The sequence below is a fragment of the Vipera ursinii genome (assembly GCF_947247035.1).
Source record: "Vipera ursinii genome assembly, chromosome: 17".
NCBI lineage: Eukaryota > Metazoa > Chordata > Lepidosauria > Squamata > Viperidae > Vipera > Vipera ursinii.
In genome coordinates this window covers 858314-881627 of record NC_139530.1, presented here as the reverse complement: position 1 = coordinate 881627, position 23314 = coordinate 858314, and the positions used below count along the sequence as shown (strand labels likewise).

General features: G+C 51.2%; 1 protein-coding gene across 1 annotated transcript; it reads left to right on the top strand.

The window, feature by feature from the left end:
* Positions 1-843: 843 nt before the first annotated feature.
* PLEKHG5 (pleckstrin homology and RhoGEF domain containing G5) lies at positions 844-22005 on the top strand (the record flags this gene model as incomplete). Its single annotated transcript, XM_083375850.1, has 21 exons — positions 844-965; positions 2497-2573; positions 8293-8422; positions 9200-9302; positions 9527-9581; positions 10154-10245; positions 10449-10585; positions 11074-11237; positions 15151-15333; positions 15644-15838; positions 16088-16183; positions 16755-16805; positions 17020-17169; positions 17662-17772; positions 17913-18062; positions 18947-19084; positions 19488-19607; positions 20018-20150; positions 20287-20402; positions 20729-20913; positions 21165-22005. The coding sequence occupies exons 1-21, from the start codon at positions 893-895 to the stop codon at positions 22003-22005; spliced, it is 3300 nt and encodes a 1099-aa protein (XP_083231976.1). The 5' UTR covers positions 844-892.
* Positions 22006-23314: the final 1309 nt, after the last annotated feature.

Below are 23314 nucleotides of genomic sequence, written 5' to 3'. Positions count from 1 at the left end.
TTTGGGGGGAACCTCATGGACACCCCTATCGTGTCTCCTGGAGATTGGCCCAAAGTCACCCAGCTGGCTTTTGTGCCTAAGGTGGGATTAGAACTCGCCGTCTCCTGGAGATTGGCCCAAAGTCACCCGGCTGGCTTTCATGGCTATGGTGGAACTAGAATTCAACAAAACCAGTGGTAAAATCCCCGACAACTCATGTAGCCATGGGAATTCTCCCTGTGGCGGTCGTTAAGTCGAGGACTGCCTGTTCTCAGGCTTGCTCATCGTTCTGAAGCGTCTAGTCCGACGCTGGCTTGATCGGTCTCCTCCTCGTGGCTCTCTTGCACGCTCACGCAGCCAGCCTTCGATGGCTTATTGCGCAAGCTCCCATTAAACCAACATGGCTTGCCCTCCCCTCTCCTGGGGTGGGGGGGGTGGGGTGGGGGGCAGCCAGGCCTGCCTTCCCCACCCGGTCCGTCTCCCTGACCCACCCACCCGCCCGCCCTCCGTCTGTCCGTCTCGTCTTGGGCTTGAGATTCCTTTCATGACGGACGGACGGTGAAATCCGTCCGAGGTCCGTAGGAGGAAGAAAGAAAAAGGGGTCTTTTGTCCAGCCAGAGTTGGAGAACATTGCTGGGTTTCTCTTTGCGAGCTCGACTCGGTTCCCAGAAACGCCGGCTTTGCAGGCGCTGAATGGGCTTCTTGTCCCCCCAAAACCGGCTCTTTTGGGGGGGGTTCAGTTTGGGGGGGGGTGACCCACTTAAGGAGTTACCAAGAAAGCCGCTTCTGACGATCGCAAAGGAGGAGAGAAAGTGAGGACAGCTCCGCAGCCTCCTTCCCCTGCCGCTCCGAGATGTTTCTCTACTGGAAAAAGAGGGGGGCCTACGAACTGGAGGTGCTGCCCCCCGATTTGATGGATCTGGAGGCGAGCATGGTGGGACGCTTCTCCTGGAGTTCCACGCTCGACATTGCCCAGGATCTGGAGGGTAAGTCAGGCGGAGACGGCTAGAAGGGCAGAGTAGCAAGAGTGGGAAGGGACCTTGGAGGTCATCTAGTCCAACCCCCTGCTCAAGCAGGAGACCCTAGACCTCTTTCCAGTTGACCAATAGGTCCAATAATTAAAAGAACCATCTCACCCTCTCTATATATCTGTCTGTCTGTCTATCTAATTATCTTATTTCTCCATCTGCCTGTCTGTGTATCTATCTGTCTGTCATCATCATCATCCACCATTTACCTTATTTAGCTATGTTTGATTTCTATCTATATCAATCTGTGCAAAAGACTTCATTTGGGATAGACTCTCCTGCCTGAGCAGGGGGTTGGACTAAATGACCTCCAAGGCCTCTCCCAGCTGTGTTATTTCGTAGAAGCCGTGTGTTTTGTGCTCCGCTCCAGATGCTGGGATCACAAAACTCCTTTTGTTGCTTGTGTCTGCGTTGAAAGGGGGAAGACAAAAAAGACGGGACGGCCACCCCCGTGCGTTCAGCTCGGCTGGGAGGCCGTTTCTGTTTTGCAAAATCAAATCCTCCTCCTCCTCTGATGAAGGCATAATGGTGTAATTATGTGATCCAGGTTGTGGGATGGTTGAAATGCAAACCCTGTTTTCATGCCTAGTGGATAAACTTTGACCCGTATCCTGACAGGGTTGGACTAGATGAACTCAATGGTTTTAAAAACAAAATAATCCACAATACTGAGAAGCAGCAGCAGATGTATTTTTGCTAGAAGCAAAGACATTTTTATTATTTTTGCTAGAGTCTGTTGGCTACGATTTAGGGACCCTTCCTCCCCACCCACCCCCCATTTATCCCAGTCTTGCAACTGGATTTCCTCAGTCGGTGGTGGCCTTTTTCTTGGCTGAAAAACCGCCTGTTTCCACTTCCCTTATTATTCATAATAGATTGTCGGGCAGAAATAATTTTGCCCAGCCGTTTGGCCAATAGCGCGGCTGTTCCTAAGTGCTTGAAGATAGACAAGGAGACAGAAGGCCTTTGTCTGGAGGGGGGGGTCTGGCCAGAAAAATTTTGAAGCGTGGGCAGCCCATGTCTCCATCCTCTCTCTTTTTCTTTCTTTCTTTCTTTCTTTCTTTCTTTCTTTCTTTCTTTCTTTCTTTCTTTCTTTCTTTTTCTTTCTTTCTTTCTTTCTTTCTTTCTTTCTTTCTTTCTTTCTTTCTTTCTTTCTTTCTTTCTTTTTTTCCTTTCCTTTCCTTTCCTTTTTTCTTCTTTCTTTCTCTCCCTCTTTTGCTCTTTTTTGTTTTTCTCTCTATCTTTCTCTCTCCTTCTCTCCTTTTTCCTTTCTGTCTTTCTCTCTCCCGCACATAAACACACACACACTTCTCTTATCAATCTTAGGAGAAGCCAGCCATATTATCAACTTCACAATAGCAATAATTCATTTAACAACTGTGGCAGGAAAGGCCACAGAACCGGGTGAAACTCTCTTAACAAGACAAATCTGGGACTCCCTAACCAGAGACTATTGAACGGGGTCTTCATCTTCTCTTTTCAATTCCAGATGAACAAGCCGTAACGGAGGAGACCGTCCCCCTGTGCCAAAATCCCAGCTGTGCTGAGAACAGGAGAGCTGTCAAGGTAATTCCCCTTTCTCGCCAGCAGTGCCCCATGGGCTTTGGGATCTATCCTGGCCAGACGGGTGTTCTGCAGCATTCTAAACCTAAGTGCTGTGGTTTGGACTCCCATCCTTGGACTCCCATCCTCCCCGGCCAGGGCCCTCTTGCTCTCCTAAGGGACGTGGGTATTTAAGCATTCCACAAAAACGACAACCACTGGGCTCGTCTGCAGACTCCTGCCAAGAAAGCAGAGGTCCAACCCAGGTCAGCCTCTCGTAATGTGTGAATTGGCTGCAGGCCAGCCCCTTCCCTCAGCCAGCCCCGGACGCCGTGCTGATACCCACAATTTTCCTGGCGGATTCTGCTGCCAGATTATAATTTGTGTGTCTGCCGGCAAATTAGCCGTGGGGAGCCTGTCTCTTCCCCTCCTTTAATCAGATTGCCTGTTCCTGCAAAACTGCATTTCATTATCCCTGGTGGAGGAATCGGCTGCGTTGATGTTTTTTGGGGCTGCTTTCCTCAAATTTGGGGTGAGGCTTTAATTCCTTTCTAGATCCCACTGCTCTTTTTCCCCAGCCTTAAAGCATCTCGACCGCTTTAGCTCGTGATTTGCCCACCTCGTTTATTTATTGACTTCTATTTACTCATTATTAATTGTTTCGCTGATTGCTTATTAGTTAGAGTTATATTTCCTTCCGATCTCTGCGGCCGGCTGCCTAAAGCGGCGATGTTTTGTAGATTCTCTGGTCATGGAGGTTCCTCCCTTAGAAGCCTTCGGCTGAAAGTCCTCGACTTGCAATGATGTGTTAAGCGACAGGTTGTCCTGGACGTACAACCGTAATTGAGCCCAAAATTTATGCTGCAAAAGAGTTGTGAAGTGAGCTTTGCTTCATTTTACGACCTGCCTTGCCACAGTTGTTAAGTGAATCGCTGCAGCGGTTAATAACATGGATGTTAAGTGGCTGTGTCTCTTTTCCCTGTTTTCTGAGATCCTTCCCACGTACCCCTGCAACAGCCTTGCAAGTCTGAAAGTACACATCGCCCGCGGTCTCTTTTTACAGCCTGAGAAACTAAGGGAGCTTCTTGCCCCTTCTGTCACCCAGCTGTGGGCTCCTCTGACTCTGATCAGACGGTCCCGCCGGCAGCGTCTCTTCTCCTGCCCGGCAAGGTCGCATCATTACTCCATGATAACTTCAGGTGTGTGATGGCATCCATTGGCATCCGAGCAGCCCTCGGAGTGACGTAGAGCTGCGTTTCCCTCCTGGCACCAACAGGTGGCACTGTGCGCTTAGAGCTCAGGCATCTGGAGGCGCAAGGGATTGTGGGAAAATCTCAAGCTGACATCTCAGCTGTTTCTGAGATGGGCCCTGTTGCAGGTTGCCGTGGCAACAAACAGCAACAGAGGAGCTATGGGCTCTAGAGTGAGCACGCTCCTACAGGCTTTCCGAGAAGGGAGTGTCCGTTGACTCTCTGCATGAGTCACCGCTCTGGGCTTTTATCGTTTCAGCCGGCCTGGTTTACTCATCCTTACTCATCCCCAGATCCATAAGGCTGGGCTTCTCAAATACAACTGGACCTCAGGTTGCGGCCACAATTGAATTCAGAGCTTCGGTTGTTAAGCAAGGCAGTCGCTAAGGGAATCACACCCAGTTCTATGACCTTTTTCGCAATGGCTGCAATTAAGTGAACCACATCGTCGTTAAACGAATCTGGCTTTGCCCACTGACCCTGCAGGTCGAAAGGCAGCTGGGAAGATCACAAATGATCCCAAGATGTTGCAAATACACGCTGGTTTCCAAACACCCAAATGTTGATCACGCGATTGTGGGGATACGTGTCGTGCCTGAGGCAGAACTAGAACTCACCGTCGCCTGGTGATTGGCACAAAGTCACCCAGCCACCTTTTAATGCCTTAAGGCAGAACTAGAACTCACCGTCTCCTGGTTTCTGCAACCGTCATAAATCCAAGTCAGTTGCCAAGCATCTGAATTATGATCATGTGACTGTGGGGGAGGCTGCAACGGCTTTAAGTGAATGGTCACTAAGCGAAGTGTTGTAAGTCGGGGGACTACCTGTATCTTCAAAAATACGTTTTTTAAAAAAATCTAAGCAATACGTTTCAAAGAACCTAAAAGCGCTCTCTTTATGAAAAAAAAACCCTAAAAAATATCTTTTTAAAAATAACCCGTAAAAGAAAGAGAAATCCGCCCTCCGCCCCCCCATTTTCTCTGTCTCATGTCTCCATCCAGGCTGCCTCCCCAATCCCGGTTCGGCGTCTTGCAATTCACACCTGGTGGTGGCCCCCCCTCCCCAGTTTCCCAATCGCTGTCCACCCAGCCTGTCTCCTTGACCGGGCAGCTTGTGGCGTGTATGCCAAAGGTGACTGTTGGGCAGCGTTTGTCGTGGGAATGCAAAGGGACGCCCGCTTGCTGGGGAGGGGGGGGGAGATAAAATACCCCTTTGTTCAGCTCCGAGTCACCCCACCCCACCCCACCCTGGCCCAAGTCTGGCTTGCGAGGGCCCAGTCCAGACGGTCTCCCCCCACCAGCTCTGGCTGAGTGGCACGATTGCGCAGCGCTTCCCCGCGCCCGGCCAGCCTGCCTCTCCAGCTGCCCCCGGAAGCTCCCCCCCTTCCCCCCGCTGAAATCCCGGCTAAGCCCCGGAGCCAAGCTTCCAGCCCCCCCCCCCCGCCTCCTCCGCCTGCCAGCCGGGGGGGGGGCTTCCCAAGCCGGCCGCTGGGGGAGCAGCAGAGACAGCGGCAGACAGCAAGGCGGCGCGTAAAAACGCAGCAGGGCCGGGTGCGATTAAGGCACCCGGCCAGGACGGCTGCAAGCTCGGGCAGGCAAGCAGGCGGAGATCCGTCTGGCTCAGCTGTCGGCCGCCCTTCCTGGCTGCCGGCTCCCCCTCCCCCCCGCCGCTGAGTCAAGCCTCGACCTCCCCCCCCCCAAATATCGCTGCAACGGCATCCAGAGCGCTGCGCGCCTTGCCCGACTCCGCCGCCGCCGCTGCCGGCCAGGTGAGTCTGGGGGCTGCTGCTCTCCGTCTCCCCTCCGGCCTTTGTTCGCCTGCTCGCGGCCTCGCCGGAGCCGAGCCAGAGCCAGCCGGCGCTACAAGCCGGGGGGAGGGGGGGAAGAGTGGCGGAAGGCCGGGCAGGGCTGGGGGGTCGTGGAGACGGGCGTCTTCCAAGATCGCGGGTCCGGCGCGTCGGGGGGACAAGGGCTAGCTGGGGAGAGGCGACCGAGCTCGCAAGAAGGCCGATCGTGGAGGTTTTGGGGTGCTGGAAGTGGTGGGGTGGTCTCTGTTCTGGACCCCCCCGTGCCTCCCAGTCCCCCCCCCCAAAAAAAAGAAAATCTGGATTTTTCTGTGCGTGGATGGAGGTTGAAATGGCGAGGGAAGTAGATGGTCGTTCAAGGCTGGCAGGAAGGCGAGCGGCGTCCCCGCCGGAGGTTGTCTGGACAAGGTTGGGGAGCCGCGGGTGTCCCCCCACCCAACAGGGAAAGTGGGGATGAAGCCGGGCAGGGGCCGAGGGTCCTGGAGAAGGGGCTAGCTGCATGATTGCAGGCCAGGCGTGTTGTGGGAAGGCCGGTTAGCTGGGCTGAGTTTACTCAGAGCTTAGAAGAATGCAGTTTACAGAGTTTTTGGGGTGCTGGGAGGGGGGGTCTCTCTGTTCTGGACACCCCTGTCTGTCTCCCAGCCCCCACAAACCTGGATTTTCCTGTGGCTGGATGGGGCTTTGAAACGGGAGGGGGGTAGATGGGTCATTCAAGGCTGGCATGAAGGAAGGCAGCATCACCCAGAGGGGTGTCTGGACAGGTTCGAGAGCCAGGGGTGTCCCCCGCCCTTTGCTCAATTGTGGGGGGTGGGAAGGCCCGGTGGGAAAAATTCAGATTTTATTGGCAACTAAAGAGAGCAGCGCCCCCCCCACTTTCTCTTAGAATGGGATTTGGGAATTCTGCCCAGGCCGCTTTGAAAAATCTCCTTCCAAAGGAAACAGCCGGTTTTGGGAGGGGGGGGGCAACAAAAACAAAAAAATCAAAATTGAAGCAATCAACCAAGAATTCAGATTTGTTTCAAATTTTACAGGCATGCCAAGGTATATAGAGGGTGATTTTTCTCCGTTTTTTGGGATGAGAGCCTTTTTTAAGTTTCAAAATCAGGGAGCTGTCTGATCTGGACTGGCGGGGGGGGGGGAAGGGGGGGAACTGAATTTTGAAAGAGGGAGAAGAAAAGAAAAAAGGAGGATTTGGGGCAAAGACATATTTTGGCCCTTTATGTTTATGTTGTGTTATGTTGTTATGTTATGTTATGTTATGTTATGTTATGTTATGTTATGTTATGTTATGTTATGTTATGTTATGTTATGTTATGTTATGATGTATTAGAATCTGGACAAATATGTATCTTGTCCTGGCATATTTTATATCATTTTGTCTAGTTCTAGTTCTCTCTAATCGGCACACAACACTCAGATCTTTGTAACTGCACCTGAGGCCTTGAATTGGGTGCAGTCCTTGGCTTACGACCACAAGGGAGGCCAAAATTTCTGTTGCTAAGTGAAACATTTCTTAAGTAAGTCTGCCGCATTTTATGATCTTTCTGGCCCCGGTTGTTAAAGGAATCACTGCAGCTGTTAACTTAGCAACACGGTTGTTAAACGTATCTTGAAAAAAGTGACTTAGGACCATTTTTCACGCTTAACGACTGTCACAGCATCCCCAGGGTCACATGATCAAAATTCAAATGATTGGCAACTGACTTGTACTTACGACGGTTGCACTGTCCCTTTGGGGGTCACGTGATCCCCTTTTGCGACCTTCTGACAAGCAAAGTCAATGGGGAAGGCGGATTCACTTAACAGCCGTGGCAAGAAAGGTCGTAAGATGGGGCAAGACCCGTTTAACAACTGGCCTCGCTCAGTGACGGAAACGTTGGGCTCGGTTGTTGTCATAAGTGGAGGACCACCTGCCATTCAAGGCCTCAGGGGCGCAGTTAGATGAGGTCAGGTGACGAAGGATCGAATTCGCAACCCACGCCAATTGGGAAGAGCCGTGTGAAATCCTGGAGCAGCTTCTGTTCTGAGCGCGGGGATGGACTAGATGGCCTCTGAGGTTCCTTCCCAGCTTGTGGGATGCTTTCTGAGTAGTGGAAGAATCCTGAGGGCTGCAGGATAAATGGAGGGACGTTCTACCAGAAGATGCCTCTTCCTTGACTTCTGTGCAAGAGAATGCTTCCTTTATCTGGAAAGGCCAGAGGAAGCCTCTTCCTTCACACGTGCACAAGGGCTGCGCTTTCATTGGCTTGCTAGAGAAGGCTTCTTGCTTCACCAGCAGGCAATATTATTTTGCCTCCTTTGCCTGTCTACGAGATCGTTTCTCATTCTTCAGATGTCTGCAAGAGAATGCTTCTTCTTTCCCTTCCTGCGAGAGAATTTATTTCCTCATGTCTGCAAGTGAATGCCTCTTCCCTCTCATGTCTGCAAGATATTTTTTTTCCTGCTTCTCACATCTGCAAGAGAAGGCCTCTTCGTTCTCATGTCTGCAAAATAATTTCTCCTGCTTTTCGCGTCTGAAAGAGAATGCCTCTTCCTTCATTTGAATACCCTTCAGAAGCCTGGCTCTGTTGATCCCTGTGTAGACCAAACACACCCGTTGGCCGAATTTATATAACTTAACTTTTCCTTAACTTGGAAAGTGGTCTAAAAATCTTCCCTTCTCTCCTCTGCCCCCCCCCCACCATTCCAGGTCTGTCACCACGCCAAATGTGAACAGCTCAATCACCACAGCCCCCTGCACTTGTGTGAGGCGTGTGACGGGCAGATCCACGGGGCGATGCACTTTGACCGACATATTCGCTTCGACCTTCCGCCTCCAGGTGACCCCTGAGACCTTGCTGGGCAAGAACTGGGCCTGGTTCTTGCCCATGGCCCTCTTTATTCATTTATCAAATTTTTAAACCTTGAACTGGCTGGATTTGGCCCAAGACTTAATTGTCCACTTTAAAATCCAACCTTCTCTGAATAGAAATGGCATTTACAAAGAAAGTCTAGCTGGTGATTTTAAGGGACAACCTCGAGCCGTGTTTCTCAACCAATCCGCCCAGAATCGTTAATTTACAAGATAGGCAGCGAATAAATTCAATAAATAAATAAACCTTGGCTGCTTTAAGATGGATGGACTTCAGCTCCCAAAATTCCCCAGCTAGCCATGCCTGTTTTTTGTCTCCTACTCTCTAGAGCAGAGAGATTGCAGAGGAAGGGATTACAAGAGAGTAAGCATGTCTCTACTTGCAGTGGAGAGATTGCAGAGGAAGGGATTACAAGAGAATAAGCAGGCAATGTAATAGGGATGCGTTATCAGCAGGGAATTCTGGGAGTTGCAAGTCCACCCATCTTAAGGTAGTCAAGGTTGAGAAGCACTGATGTAGAGATGCTAATTTGTACGATGCAGGATTTGCACCCGATGCAGAATTCTGCCCATGCCTCAGAATAAGTAAGCCACAGTTCGTGGCATCTGAAGCCTTTTAGTAATAAAATAAGAGAGTCAAAAGAAATGTGGCCAGATAGGGAATCTCTCCGAGGGAGGAGGAATGTGTGAACGGGACTCCAAGTCCCAATGCAGGGATTAACCACCCCATAACTCTTATCTTCAGGGTCTATCCTGGCGCGCAACGTCTCCACCCGGTCCTGCCCACCACGCACGAGCCCGGCTTCCGATGTGGAAGAGGAGGACGAACCGCTGATTGATGGGAAAGGGTGAGTGTAGGGAAGACCCATTCGGCAAACTTCCCCGCACTTGAGAAAGCTAATGCCTCAAGGTCACCCAACCTCATTTCCTGGAGAGCTAGCTTTCAGAAGGAATGTAAAGATAGTAGGAAAAAAAACACATTTTTTTTCACCTCTGTTTTGGGAGGAACAGTGAGATGGGCAGAGATGCTGTGTGATATCCCCAATTCCGTTTTCTTCCTTGTGTCTTGCAGAGAAAAACGAAATTTAGCTCGAAAGCCCAAGAAAGGAACAAGGAGACATACGGACGTAAGAATGTGTCGATCATGCCTTGCTTCTTTCCAGAATCTATATATAAATAGTCCTCGACTTACGAGCAATCATTTAACAACTTTCTGAAGTTATGACGGTGGAGGCTTACAACTGATCCTCACACTTCCACTTTGAATGGGATCCAGAGGCCAAACTGCAGCTCTCACAATAACAGCAAGTCGATAGGGCCCCTCAGAGGTCATCCAGTGCAACCCCCTTCTCAGACTTATCCTCCTGTAATGGCTGCCCCCTGTCAAACAGATGGGGAGGGGAAATCTTTCAGCGGTTTAGCTTCTGAGTCTCCTGTAAAAATCAGAGAGTTTAAGTTTAAATCAGCGCTAAATCCTGGTTTCTCAAAGTTAGCTGCTTTAAGACAAGTGGACTTCAATTCCCAGAATTCCTTAGCCAGCCAGCTGGGGAATTCTGGGAATTGGACTTCACCTGTTTTAAAATCTCCAGGTTTGCAAAACACTCTGCTAAATGAATCTGTGTAAGACGCCTTTTTTTAAGCACTTAAACAACACTTTTAAAACTTTACCGACTTTTAAAATAAGTTATTTCTTCCCCAGGATCCTAGCAGGGAATATTTCACCCTGAAATTTGATTTGAACGTGGACGTTGAAACGGAGATCGCCCCAGCCATGAAGAAGAAATCTTTAGGGTAAGAATATGATTCTGATTCTGTCTCACCTACTACTGCCCCATTGAAGCCTCTCGGATATTGCCGAATATTGCTCGATGTTGCCTTTGCGTAACAACAGAAGTGGATGTTCTAGTCTGATATTCTTTGGGGCCTGATACCCCTCTGTCGAACGTGGTCACCTGTTGAATTTCAGCCTGCTTTTTCTTCCTGGGACAATCCAGGGAGGTCCTTCTTCCCGTCTTTGAGCGGAAGGGCATCGAACTGTCGAAGGTGGACATTTATCTGGACCAGTCAAACACCCCGCTGTCACTCAACTTTGAAGCCTATCGCTTCGGAGGGCATTACCTGCGCGTGAAAGGTAGTGTTGTCATCCGATCCACGGGTTCAACCTTATGACGGATAGTCCTCGACTTGCGACTGATTGCTTAGCAACCGTTCGCAGTTATAACACACCTACCTGGAGGGGTAATTATGAACCAGATCCGAAGTTGAAGATGGGTGGACTTCAGCTCCCAGAATCCCCTAGCCCAGAGTTGAAATCCACCCATCTTGAAGTTGCCAAGGTGGAGAAACTTTGCTCTACAAGGGAAGAAAATCAAGCTGGAAATTTATTTGGGATAGTGAAACTGACTAGGCCGTGTTGCTGTTTGGCCCGGAATGGGAAAACATCAAGGCGGTGGGGAGGGAAATCATGGATTGACAGCCCATTACTGGCCAGAGGGACGTCATCAAGGGCTGTCAATCTTCATTTCTCTCCAACTGCCTTGATATTTGCCAATTTCTGCCCAGTCAGAAATGTGATCTAGTCAGTTTCACCATGTCAGAAGGTTTTTTTCTCTGTTTCAGCCAAACGAGGAAACGATCTGAAGGTGGAAGAGGCAGTGAAGGACAGCAAATCCCTGAGTTTGCCTATCCTGCGCCCGGCGGGCATCGGCCCCTCTTTTCTCGCCACCCCATCTTTGGATCGACTGGAGCAAATTTCTCTTCGGCGGGAGAGTACTGACGCCGTGGTGAGTTGGGGGACAGGTGTGGGTGCCCCTTCCCCTGCCTCCCCTCTCCCATGTCCCAAAGCAGATGGATCAGGAACTGACCCACCCGGTGGCAGGGATTGCATTCAGGGCTGCTTTCTGGGGAATGGACTACCTTGTCTGGATGTTGTTCCCTTATCAGCCCGAGGTGTAGAATGCCTCTATAAAACATTTTAGGAGTTGAAGTCCAGGGTTGAGAAATTGCTCTGCAAGCCGAGAAAAATCAAGCTGGAAGCTTCTCCCAGCGTGGTGAAACTGACTAGATCATGTTTCTGAGGATTACATTGGTCCCACATTGGAAAATATCAAGGAGAGAGACCACGAGTTGCAATGATCTGCTTAGTTTCTTGGGAAGGGAGCAGTGAGGGTCAGCTGTACACGTGGTCCTCAATGGTCACTAAATGAACAGTCATAAGTTGAGGACCTGCCTGTATTTATCTTCCAAGCTGAAACCAGCTGCTGGAGTTATCAGGGGGTCTTTATGCTCTTGATCAAAGCCCCACTTGGACCGTTACGGTGGGGCTGCTCATCCAAGCAGAGATATGCAGGTTTCTCCAGTTGAATTTTGCTTCTGCCTGAGAGAAAAACCTCCTTTCTACTGGGACAAGCCAGGATGACCTCACTTCACCACTGGTGGACTTTAGAGCTACACAAAGATCTGTGCCAGCAGGAATCACCCCCTCCCCAGCAAGAAAGGAGGGCTGATCTTTGTGCCTGTTATTTATTACCGCCAGCCAGCAGAGGGCAGCACAAGACCAACTTTGGCTGATCTTGGAAAACTGGTTTAACTGGGATGGAAGACCAACAGGAGATCCCTGAATTGGAAGCCAGGCTAGGAGGTTGAAAGAAAGTCGTGACAGCTCCCTTCCCTGGGCTGCTAACTCGAGAGCGGTGTTTTTATTTCTCATTTATATTGGATTTGATTTTTGATATATTGCATTTGATTTTTAATTTTTGATTTGATTTTGAGTTTATACTTTATTTTTCATTTTCATTTTATTTTTAATTACTTTGATTTGATTTTGAGTTTTATGTTTTGTTTCATTTTTCATTCATATCGAACTCACATTTTGTTTCACTTTTCAGTTGCATTGTACCTAATTCTATGTTTTATTTTTTTACTTTTACTTTTAATGTATGTTTGCTTTTCTTTTTTCTTTTTTATTTTTTTATATACATATTTAGTAGCAATCCAACATTTCTGAGGCTTGATTTAACAATACACCCCAGCCTGTTGAGCTTATCAATTTACTAAAAAGACTTCCGATTGTTTCTGATTCGGGCTGAAATGGACAAAAATTACAATCTAGTGCGGGGGGGGGGAGGAATCAGAATTACTTGCTCCTTGCCTGTTTGGTTCCTATTATTTGGACAGCCAATAAATTCTAATTGATTGATTGCCCCAAAGCCTGACCTTTGGAGCCAGCTGGAAGCTCTCCACCCTCCGCCCTGCCCGGTTTCCCACAAGAACCAGGAAGTGGCACCACGTTGCCAGCTTGGTGCCTGTTGGCAAAGCCGCCCACTTGCCAGCTGCCCGTCGACAGATCTGCGCTCAGCCTGCAGCCCCACCGCCTCTTCGCTTTTTGCAACGGGGCCGGTCTGCTTTATCGGAGGCTTTTTGAGTAAGCCCAGGCTGCTAAACCCCTTTTGAGATCTTTTGAACTCTCCTACTGGATTCGAATCCAGAACTACAAGGTCTTGGTCCTCAGGCGCAACTCTTAAAAGAAGTTCGGACTCCTCGCTGTTTGGACTCGGGAAACCAAGTTCTCTCCCTCGTCAAGAATCATGCGGGGTTGAGGAGCCAGCCATGTTTGGCCCCAGATGGAGGAGGTGGGAGCTTCCGACCCCCAGCGAGTGGTCCGCGCTGCATTATGCCCGTTTCCAACACCTGCGGGACGAGCCATTTGTCAGGGAGCCGACTGTCGCGCCGGGGTTTGTCGCTGCTCGAATTCAGCTCTATAACTCTCAGTCCGAGATTTCTGAACTTTCGTCCCGGCTAGCCAGACCAAGCAAGGATCTTTGCCACGAGGCAGAAGGAGAAGCTGGTCAGAGCGAACCTGGGGGGCTGGCCCAGGACGATCCGCACGGTCGGCCTGAATGTCGGAAACCCAGACAGGATGTAAGTCTGTATTCAGAACTGGAAACCTGAGTTTGCTTACTGCAGCAGGATCGGAGTTTTGCAAAGCTGCTGCAAGCTAACTGACATTAAACCAGTTTAGCGTGGCCCACGGAATGCGGCTGCTAGGTTGTCCAATGAGCTGGTCACGGTGTTTAAGCATGAATCCAACTTAGGTGTGCTGACCCACGCCTAAAATCTATTTAGCTCATTTTGTCTCCCGAAGCAATCTTAGCCCTTTGAACCCGGTGCAAATTGAAATTTCCTACTGCTCTCTGTTGGTAGGCGGGAGCGTCAGGAATGAAAGAAACCAAGAATGTTGGTTTTATCGACTGTCACGGCCAAGTTTTCAATTTGCAAGACAGGCCGAAGTTTTGGAAATTTAATTGTGATTTTTTTGTGTGTGTTCTGGATGCGAAGCAATCAGTGGGTCAATCCCGTCTCCTCTGGCATGGTGGTGGTTGTCGGTGATGTAATGTCAGCCTAGTCTACCTTGCAGAGCTGTTGTATGTGTGTGGAGAATTAGACCTATTCTGCGCTGCTCCGAGACCTGAAATAAAAATTTAAAATCTGCACATCGGTAATAAAGACTCCCTGGTGGCTGATTCATCATTGGGATGGTTTAAGTATTTATCTATTCGTCGTCTTCCTTCCTTCCTCCCTCCCTTTCTCTCTCTTCTCCCCTCCCCTTCCTTCCTTCCTTCCTTCCTTCCTTCCTTCGCTCCTTCATTCACTTCTTTCCTTCCTTCCTTCCTTCCTTCGTTCCTTCATTCACTTCTTTCCTTCCTTCGTTCCTTCCTTCGTTCCTTCCTTCCCATTCATTCACCCACCCAACCATTTTTCAACCAATTCTGGGTGCCTGCCAATCAAAACTAGAAAACTCAAGCTGAGATCAAAACGTTTATTTTATTTTGTGAACCCCTCCAAACACCGGTGACTTTTTATGATCTTTTTAGGGACTGCTCTGGATTCAGCCACGGCCGTCTATTTCTGCATGATTTATTTTTTTTATTTTCTTCCTTTGCTTCAGAGGACAGAGTTCGCCCAGGCCTTTGCTTTATGGTCCTTTAGATGATTTTACAACCTTCAGCCTGATGTTATAATTCATGGCTCTTTGAAACTCTGGACGACCTATCAGTGGTTGTCGGAGAAATGAAAGTTTCTCTGGAGAGAACTACCTAGAACTTTATAACTTTTGCATTTCCTCTTTTTCGCTCTGCTCCCGCTTCCAGTTTCGCCATTGTATTGATCCAGAGACGAAATAAGCTTTGCTGAATAAATTTGTCAAAGGAGCAAAACCGAAGGAGTGCACCCTCTTTTTATTTTATTTTATTTTTTTTGACCTGGCAGGCAAACAAGCAACACACACACAAACACACACACACACACACACACACACACACACACACACACACACACACTGCATGTAGAAAGCCAGCTCTGCAGGGAGACTGTTGCCTTCTTCTCCAAGGACTTGATCTTCTGCTTGCGAGGATTGTTGAAAGTACAGCCGACCGTATTTAAGCGGGGGGAATTCTGGGAGCGGAAGTCCACACATGCTGGGTGTGGGATGATGGGGAAATGGGAGTTCTTGCATTCTGGCTGGGGAATTCTGGGAACTGAACTCTTTATATGCCTGTTGGGGAATTCTGGGAGTCGGAGTCCTCATATCTTAAATTTTGAAACATAATTAGTTAAATATCTAACTAGTTTGTATATTCATTAACTACTGACCCAATCTGTTTGCTCAATTCTTTCTCTCCCCCCCCCCACCCCCAGCAGGGACCCGGACGGCAAAGGAAGAACATGAATGAATTTCTGGGCGATGCGAGGGTCCCAACTCCGGACCTTTTGCCCCCGGCGGTCCCCTCCCCGGTCCCCAACGGGCCAGACACGCGGAAGAACCGAGGGGCCAGCCGCTTCAGCGGCTTCTTCAGCAACAGCGGCAGTTCGTTTTCCAGGGTGCGTCCCCCGCTTTTTCCTGGGCCCCCCAAGTTGCACCTTTCCTCTCCAGGAAGGTGGTGGAATATCCGGATTGGGATCCCTTCCCAGAAAAAGGATCCCCGGATTTCCTTTCTTCCTTCTCTCCTCTCTCTTCTTCCTTGCTTTCCCCCCTCCCTCTCTTTTTCTTTCTTTCTTCATTCCCTCCCTCCCCCCCTCCTCCAATCTCTCTCCTTCCTTCCCTCTTTCTTTCCCTCCCTCCCTCCCTCCCTCCTTTCCCAGGGGTCAGCCCTCCGGCCTGTCTCTCTTTCCCCCCCCCCCCCCCACGCAGGAGCTGGACAAGACGGAGCAGCTGGAGAGCAAACTGCAGTCCTTCGGCCTCTTCGGCCTGCCCCGCCTGCCCGATCAGCTGCGCTTCGACCAGGACTCCTGGGAGGGGGGCGGGGAGCAGGAGGAGGAGGAGGAGGAAGAGGACGGCGGCCTCAGCATGGAGGAGAGCTGGCAGCAGATCATCCCGGGGACCGAGGTGAGCCTGGGGGCGCAGCGTTTGGTGTCCTCTTTTCCTTTTAATCTCTCTTTCTTTCCTTCCTTCTTTTCTTTCCTTCCCTCCTTCCTCCCTCCCTATCTACCTCCTTCTTTTCTTTTTTCTTTTCTTTCCTTTCTCCTTTTTTCCCTTCCCTTCCTTCTTCCCTCCCTTCCCTCGTTCTCCTCCCTCCCTCCCTCCTTTCCCCTCCCCCTTTAACTAAGGTTAAATCTATCCTTGGTTTGTTTCCAGACTTTGACGCGACGCCAGTGCCACCAGCAGGAAGCCATTTGGGAGCTCCTCCACACCGAAGCCTCCTACATCAAGAAGCTGAAAGTCATCACGGATGTAAGTCCCGAGTTGTTATTCCCTCCGCGCGGTGCCCTGTGCAAATCTTCCCATGGCCGTCTCTCAATTTCCACCGCTTCAGGCTGCGTGGACCTCAGCTCCCCGCAGTCCCCAGCCAGCTGTTCAATAAAAGCACGCAATTAATTTCGTTTTCTACTTGGAAACCACTTCTGGACTTTGCGCTTGAGGTGGGAGGGGAAAAAAAGTGAAACTCTGCCTTTGGGTTTTGCTGGCCAGATAAGAGTCGTCGTTGCAGAAATGGCCGGTATATATTGCTGTATAAAAGTTAAAAAGTTGAGGTTTTATGACCTTATTCTTCTCCACTGAAAGGAATCGCTTTTCCTCTTCTCTTTTTCCTCCTTTATTTTCATTTTTCTTTCGACTTCTGTAGTTTAGACTTTGATAAACCAGTAAAATATTTGTGCACGGGTAGAATGCCCCCCCCAAAAATCGGAGCCTTTCGTGAATTGCACCCCGAAATTGCCTGTCTCTTCTGAAATCTAACCGCAGCCTGCCGACGATGGAGCCTAATGGATTAATACATTTATTTTTTTTCTTCTTCATCCTTCAGCTCTTCCTCTGCTGTCTTCTAAATTTGCAGGATTCGGGTCTCTTGTGTGAGGTAAGGGCTCCCCCCCCCAACGTTTAAAAACTCTGCTGGGAAATGGGTCAAAGAGACATTTTCCACTTTATGCATTCTTGCGAAGCAGCCACTGCCCAGCACAGAAGTCGTATGTAGAGGACAGAGGATGACCCGTATCAATTTCCGTTCCTCGGAAAGGAACGAATTGGCCTCATCGGCTCCTGTTTTGGGGGTGGGCTTGCCTCTTTTCAAGGTGGACGCCGAGCGGCTCTTCAGCAACATCCAGGAAATTATCCGGCTCCATCGCAACCTCTGGAGGACCGTCATGGCCCCCATTTTGGAGAAGGCCCGGAGGAGCCGAAGTTTGCTGGACCCCACCGATTTGTCCAAGGGCTTTAAGATGGTGAGGGGGAAAGAGGGCTGTTTGGGTGGGGGGGTGGGGCAGGCCCTTATGGTGTGCTCAGAGGCCCTGTACATTTGGTATCGGGGCCCAGGGAAGAGAAGGAGGTCTGCAAATGGTCAGAATATAAAGGGAGAACAAACTCTGCTTCCTTCTAGCGCTGATGATGCTACCTAGGTGGGTCATGAGAGGTCTGCAAGAAAACCCCCAAGCTCAGAGACCACCCAGGACCCTCACAGTCCACCTTCTCCTCCTCCTCTCACCAAACCCCCCTCCCTTCTAGCCCTGATGATGTTCCCTAGTTGGGTCATGAGACGTCCGCAAGAAAGCCACCCAGCTCAGAGACCACCCACCCTGTGCCATTTCTACAGCAGCAAGGAAGAGATCTCTCCCACAGCCCCGTCCGCTCAGCCGATGATGCTAGATCATGCCAGCTTCCACGGTCTTCCCTAAACCATGGTTAACTCTGGGTCTCTCCCCTTCCCCCCCTCCCAGTTCGGCTCCCACTTCCAGCCGTACATCCGTTACTGTATGGAAGAGGAAGCTTGCATGGAATACATGCGGAATTTGCTGCGACAAAACGAACTTTTCCGACTTTACGTGACGGTAAGGAGAGGGGGCTGGCGGTCCCCACGGGCCACAGTGCAGAGAGCCCCACGGGCAAGGAGGATCTGCACCCCTTTCCGGGGTCTCCTCTGGGGCGGCCCCCTTTGTGACGGGACTCCCACAGTCCTTTTCCCTCCCAGTGGGCCGAGAAACACAAGCAGTGCAACCGTCTCAAGCTCAGCGACATGCTGGTGAAGCCGCACCAGCGCTTGACCAAGTACCCTCTCCTCCTGAAGTCCGTGTTGAAGAAGACCGAGGACCCCGAGGCCCGAGAAGCCATCATCGGCATGGTGAGGGGCCAAAGCCAGTTCCCAGATGACGGCTAGAGGGTTGGGCGGTTCCTTGTGCACGCACCGTTTAACAAAACTCAGCTGCGTGGGCACGCAAGCCAACCCAAGGAACAAAGGGTCAGAATGTATCAGGTATAAGGTCTCCCGCTCGATTGGGGGGGGGTTGGACTTGATGACCTCTGAGGTCCCTTCCGACTCTTGTTATTCTGTAATCTGCATTTTCCACAGCCAACCAGGCTGGGCAGCTTAGCAGGAGAAAAGAGTTTGAATTGTTTGCCATCCAGCCACCCGGCACAGTGCCCATCTCCACTTGCCAGGAAATAAGATAAATAAACAAGATAAAGGAGCAGATAAATCGGTGCTCAAAACTCTTTTTTAATCGCTTTCTCTTTTTTTTTCGGGGGACTGATAAGAAACTACGAAGAAAGCTAGAACAGGAGGTTCCCGCCGTTCTTTCCTCCTGGTGGGAATCCAGAAAGCAGGAAAACACCTAAAATAATAAAATTATAAATAAATAAAATAAAAATACAGCAAGAACATCAGGGAAATATCATTTGAAAAGCAGGCCTTGGGTTCACCCCACCCCCTTCCAGATGTAGATTAGATTAGATAACCTTTATAACATACTATATACAACGTATCTATAGACCTGTAGCCTTACCTATAAGCACATATCACAGCATATAAATATTAACCCTACGCGCCTATCCATCGCCGAGGTCGAGTAGAGCTTTCACCTTCCATTGCAGTCTACCTTAGAGAAACTCGGGCAGGTTTCCTGCTGCTGCTCGGACTCCTTCAGGGGAGGGGGGGGAATCATCGGTTTCCACTCCAGGAGGATAAAAACAGGGCTTTCCACTCTTCTTTCTCCCCCCCCCCGGCAGATCAACGCGGTGGAGCAGTTCATCAACCACGTCAACTCGCGCATGCGGCAGTACCAGGAGCAGCAGCGCCTGGCGACCACCGTCAGCCGCATCGACGCCTACGAGGTGGTGGAAGGCAGCACCGACGAAGTGGACAAGGTCGGGCAGGGATCGGGGTGGGGGGGGAGCGCAAGGGAGACCAGCCCCAAAGCTCTGACAGGTAGTCCTTGACTTACGATGGGGTTGCCTAGCAATGGGTTCGCTTAACGACCAGCAACGCGCAGGTATGGGTCGGTTACGCGAGCGACCTGGTTTATGAGCATCGCAACATGCAGTCTGCATCAGGGTTATGTGTTGGGGGAGCCCCTGTGATTAATTTGGGATGCTGCAACGGTCGTAGGTTTGAAAATCAGCCATAAGTCGGGGGTTTTTTTAGTGCGGTTTGGTTTTGTCTCTGCTTCTCGTTTGCAAATGGTGCTTTGAGGGTTCAGGGCCAAACGTGACCCCCCCCCCACTTTGCTTCCTCTTCTCCACCTCACCCTACCCCCCGCCTGCCCCTCAGATCCTGAAGGAGTTTCAGCGCCTGGATCTGACGGCCCCGATCCCCGGGACGTCCCGGGAGGAGACGCGGCAGCTGCTGCTGGAGGGGGCCCTGAAGATGCGGGAGGGCCGAGACAGCAAGGTGGGTCCCCGGAAAGGGCCGGAGGGGGGTGGGTGCTGGCTCCGCTCTGGGGCTGACGGGAGAAGGGGAGGTTTCAGGAAGGGCTGCTTGCGGGCTCTCTGCTGGCTTTCTGCTTGCGGGTATGGTTGGGATATGTCACGTCACCCCTAAATTCTGTCCCATCTGGAGAAAGGGCTAAACACGTAATTTAGCTTTGCTTGGCATTTTCTTGCCCTCCCTCCCTCTTTCTGATCCTTCTTTCTTTCCTCCCTTGCTTCCTCCCTCCCTCCCTCCCTCCTTTTATGTTTTTCTCATTCCTTTCCCTCCCTCCCTCCCCCCCCTTTCATTTTTCCTTTCCTTCCCTCCCCTCCCCTTCCTCCTTCCCTTCCTCCCGGCCTGCTTCTCACCCCCGGTGGTCTCTCTTGGGCCAGATGGACGTCTACTGCTTCCTCTTCACCGACCTCTTCCTCATCACCAAGGCGGCCAAGAAGGCCGAGCGCACGCGAGTCGTCCGCCAGCCCCTCCTGATCGACAAGGTGGTGTGTCGGGCGCTCAGGGATCCAGGTAAGAAACACACACACACACACACACACACACGTGCAGCGTTGCTGTTGTAACTTTGGTCACTAAGTCGAGGACTATCTGTATTTTGATTTTTAAACTTTTCTTTCCCCCTTCTGTTGTTTCCCCCCCCCCCAAGGATCTTTCCTGCTGATCTACCTGAACGAGTTTCGCAGCGCCGTCTGTGCCTACACCTTTCAGACCAGTGGGCAGTCGCTCTGCCGGAGCTGGGTCGAGGCTGTCTGTAACGCTCAGGTAGGCTCCCCAGAGGTCATCCAGCCCATCAGCGGGTTTCACTGCTGCCTGCCAGCTAAATCTCGAGTGAAGGCGAAGAAACAGAAATGTTTCCTAAGGTTTAGCCCCTATCTACATCGGTGACGTTTCATGCCACGTGTTCAAATCTGGAGCAAGTTTCGTTTTCATTCTCTGCCTGCCTTGTGGTCTCATGCGGGCTGGGGTCTCCCAGCTTCCCCCTCTCCCTCCCCCAAAAAGCCCTTCTAAGATCCCCATTACGCATTGGCTCTGGATTAGAGGATCTTCCCTGTCCCAGAAGAGTCTACCTTTGCAACTTTATCCCATAGAATAAGCTGCAGCAGATGCGTCTTCAAGAGTTGCAACGCAACCAGCAGCTTCCCCAGGTCGAGGAAGCCAAGGCGGAACAGGAAGAGGAGGAGGAAGAAGAGGAGGAAGGCAACAGGGACTCCTCCGAAGCCAGTTCCCCTCCCACCCTCCGGAAAAGCACCAGCAGCCTGGATTCCCAGCAGCGGTAAGTTCAGATGCTTGGCAACTGACTCGTATTTATGACGGTTGCAACCTTCAAGTGTTGAGTTTTGCAAAAACAAAAGTTTCCGCCTATGAAAGGAAGGAAGGAAGCGGACCCCGTGTGCTTATGTACACGTTACGGTGCTGCGGCTTTAGCTTTGGGGCATTGAAATCCCTCCAGGTTTGTCAATTCCATGCTTTCTGCTAGTCAATTTCAGTGGCAACCCTAACCGAACTTCCTGTCTTGATTTTCAGCCTCTCCAACAGCTCCACTGAGACCATCTCCATGATCACGGCTGAGACCGGCGAAGGATACCTTTCCCCTTCCTTTGACGGGAGCCAGTTCATCCCCCCAGTGGAGGAATTGAGCATCAGCCCCCTCCCCGATTCTACCACATGCTCCTTGGAGACAGGAGACCCACTCACCGACACCTCCAGACCCTTGTCGAAACCGGAACCCAGCCCCTGCAGCTGCTCATCGTTCGACAGCGCCTACGGGACCCTCTCGCTCGGCTCACTACGCGAACTGGTGGAGACGTCGCTGCCGCAGGGCGGTACGGCGGCTGCCGAGGAGGAGGAAGAGGAGGATGTCACCAAGCCTGGCTCCCCCAAGTTGCGTCGGCAGATCCCCGTCCAGCTCCTGCCTGCCAAGACCAAGGTGCTGAAATCCAAATCCGAAGCCAACCTCGCGCAGGTTCTATCGCCCTCGCTGTTTCTCGTCCAGAGTCAAAGTTTGTCCGAACTTTCTCCTCCGGTCATGCTGTCCGGGAGTCCTCCGACGCAGGAGCCAGAAGGCGGCCAGCCCCTGTGCAGGGTCCTTAGCAGCAGCAGCAATAACAGCAGCGCTTCCGAGTTCTCTGAAGCGGAGGAGACGTCCTCGCTAGGAATCTGCATCTCTTCGGAGTTGGCGGCTGCTGTCCCGAACGGACCCCCATCACTGTGCTGGCTGGACGAGGAGAATCTGAGCAAGGAGCTGTCGGCGGAGCAGCAGGCTTTTTCAGACCCACCGGCGATTCAGCACCGGAAGTTGACTTTGGGCCAGCTGTACCGCCTCCACACGACATTGCTGCTCAACTCCACGCTTACAGCCTCGTGAGTGGGTGGCGGGAGAATGGCCGGTGGGACTGCGAGGACCTCTGAGCTGTAATGAGAGCAGAGCTGGCCCTGTCGGGAGACAGGAGGGTGAATTGTGGGTGGCGCCAGCCTTGTGAGGTAGCCCAGGCGGGAAGCATGTTCTGATGAATCTTATTTTCTCGTCTCTTGCAGGGAGGTATGAGAAGCGTCAGAAGAAGAGAACAGAGTGTGAGAAAGAGTCCCACCCACCCCCCGTGGGCATCAGGACCACCCAGCCGCCCTGAAGGGGTGGCACGAGGACAGGGCACAGCATCCCAACCGGGTGCCAATTCTGTGTATGTGCGTGCACCCGATCGATGTGTTTGCGGCTGCTGTGTGCACCCTTGGCCCGAGGACATGAGAGACCAAGGGAAAGTGGGGGGCGGGAGGGTGGGGGCCCCCAGCAACAGCTTCCCAGGAACTTCGATTTTGACCCCCAGGTTTTTGCACTGTTCATTCCTCCTTGTTCACCCTCCTCGCTGGACACAAAGGATGGAGAAGGAGAACTCAAGTGGATCTCCGTACAATGTTTTGTCCATTGTTTTTCTCACTCAGATCTTCCTCCTCTAAATATAGCTCCCTTGTTACCCCAAATCTCCCCATATCAGGAATTGAACCTTGTCGCTTCCTCCTGGACGTGGGCCCTACCAGCCATTGTCACCTCTCCCCAAACCCCCTTAGCAGAGGAGCTCAACGTTTGCCCGTTTGAGCTCGCTCCGTGCCCAACGCCTGATCCCCAGCCCCAAGAAGGATGGGGCAATTTCCAGCCTTGATTGTCCTGCCTGGGCAATGGGTACGTCCCACCCCACCCTCGTTTCGCTCCCATTGTGGCACGGAGTCTTCCCATCCAGAAGGAGAAAAATGAAGACTCCCCCTTGGGGTGTTTTTCCCTGCTGAGGAGGTGCACACAACAGCAAGAGAAGCGTTGTACAGAACAACATAGAGGTCATCTAGTCCAACCCCAGCATCCTGAGACAAGGAGCACAGGTTCAAGCCGAGGTTGGCTGTTTTTGGAAGGAGGGAGAAAGAACCGGGAAGTCGGCAAAGGGAAACGAGTGAAGAAGGATAAAAAACGTGGTCCAAGGAACAGGAAAGCGGACAATTGCAGAAAGGGTGAGGTTTCTGTGTGGTTTGGCGAGCTGGAAATATCGGAGGAAGAAAAAAATGGAACAGCAGCCTGCTGAGTCCTGAAAAACTTGTGACATTGTGGACAATTTGTGGGACGTTAATGCCTCTCTGCCCCCCTTTTGTTGGGGGTGCCGTGGCCCTTCCAGTTTTGGGGTGACAATTAT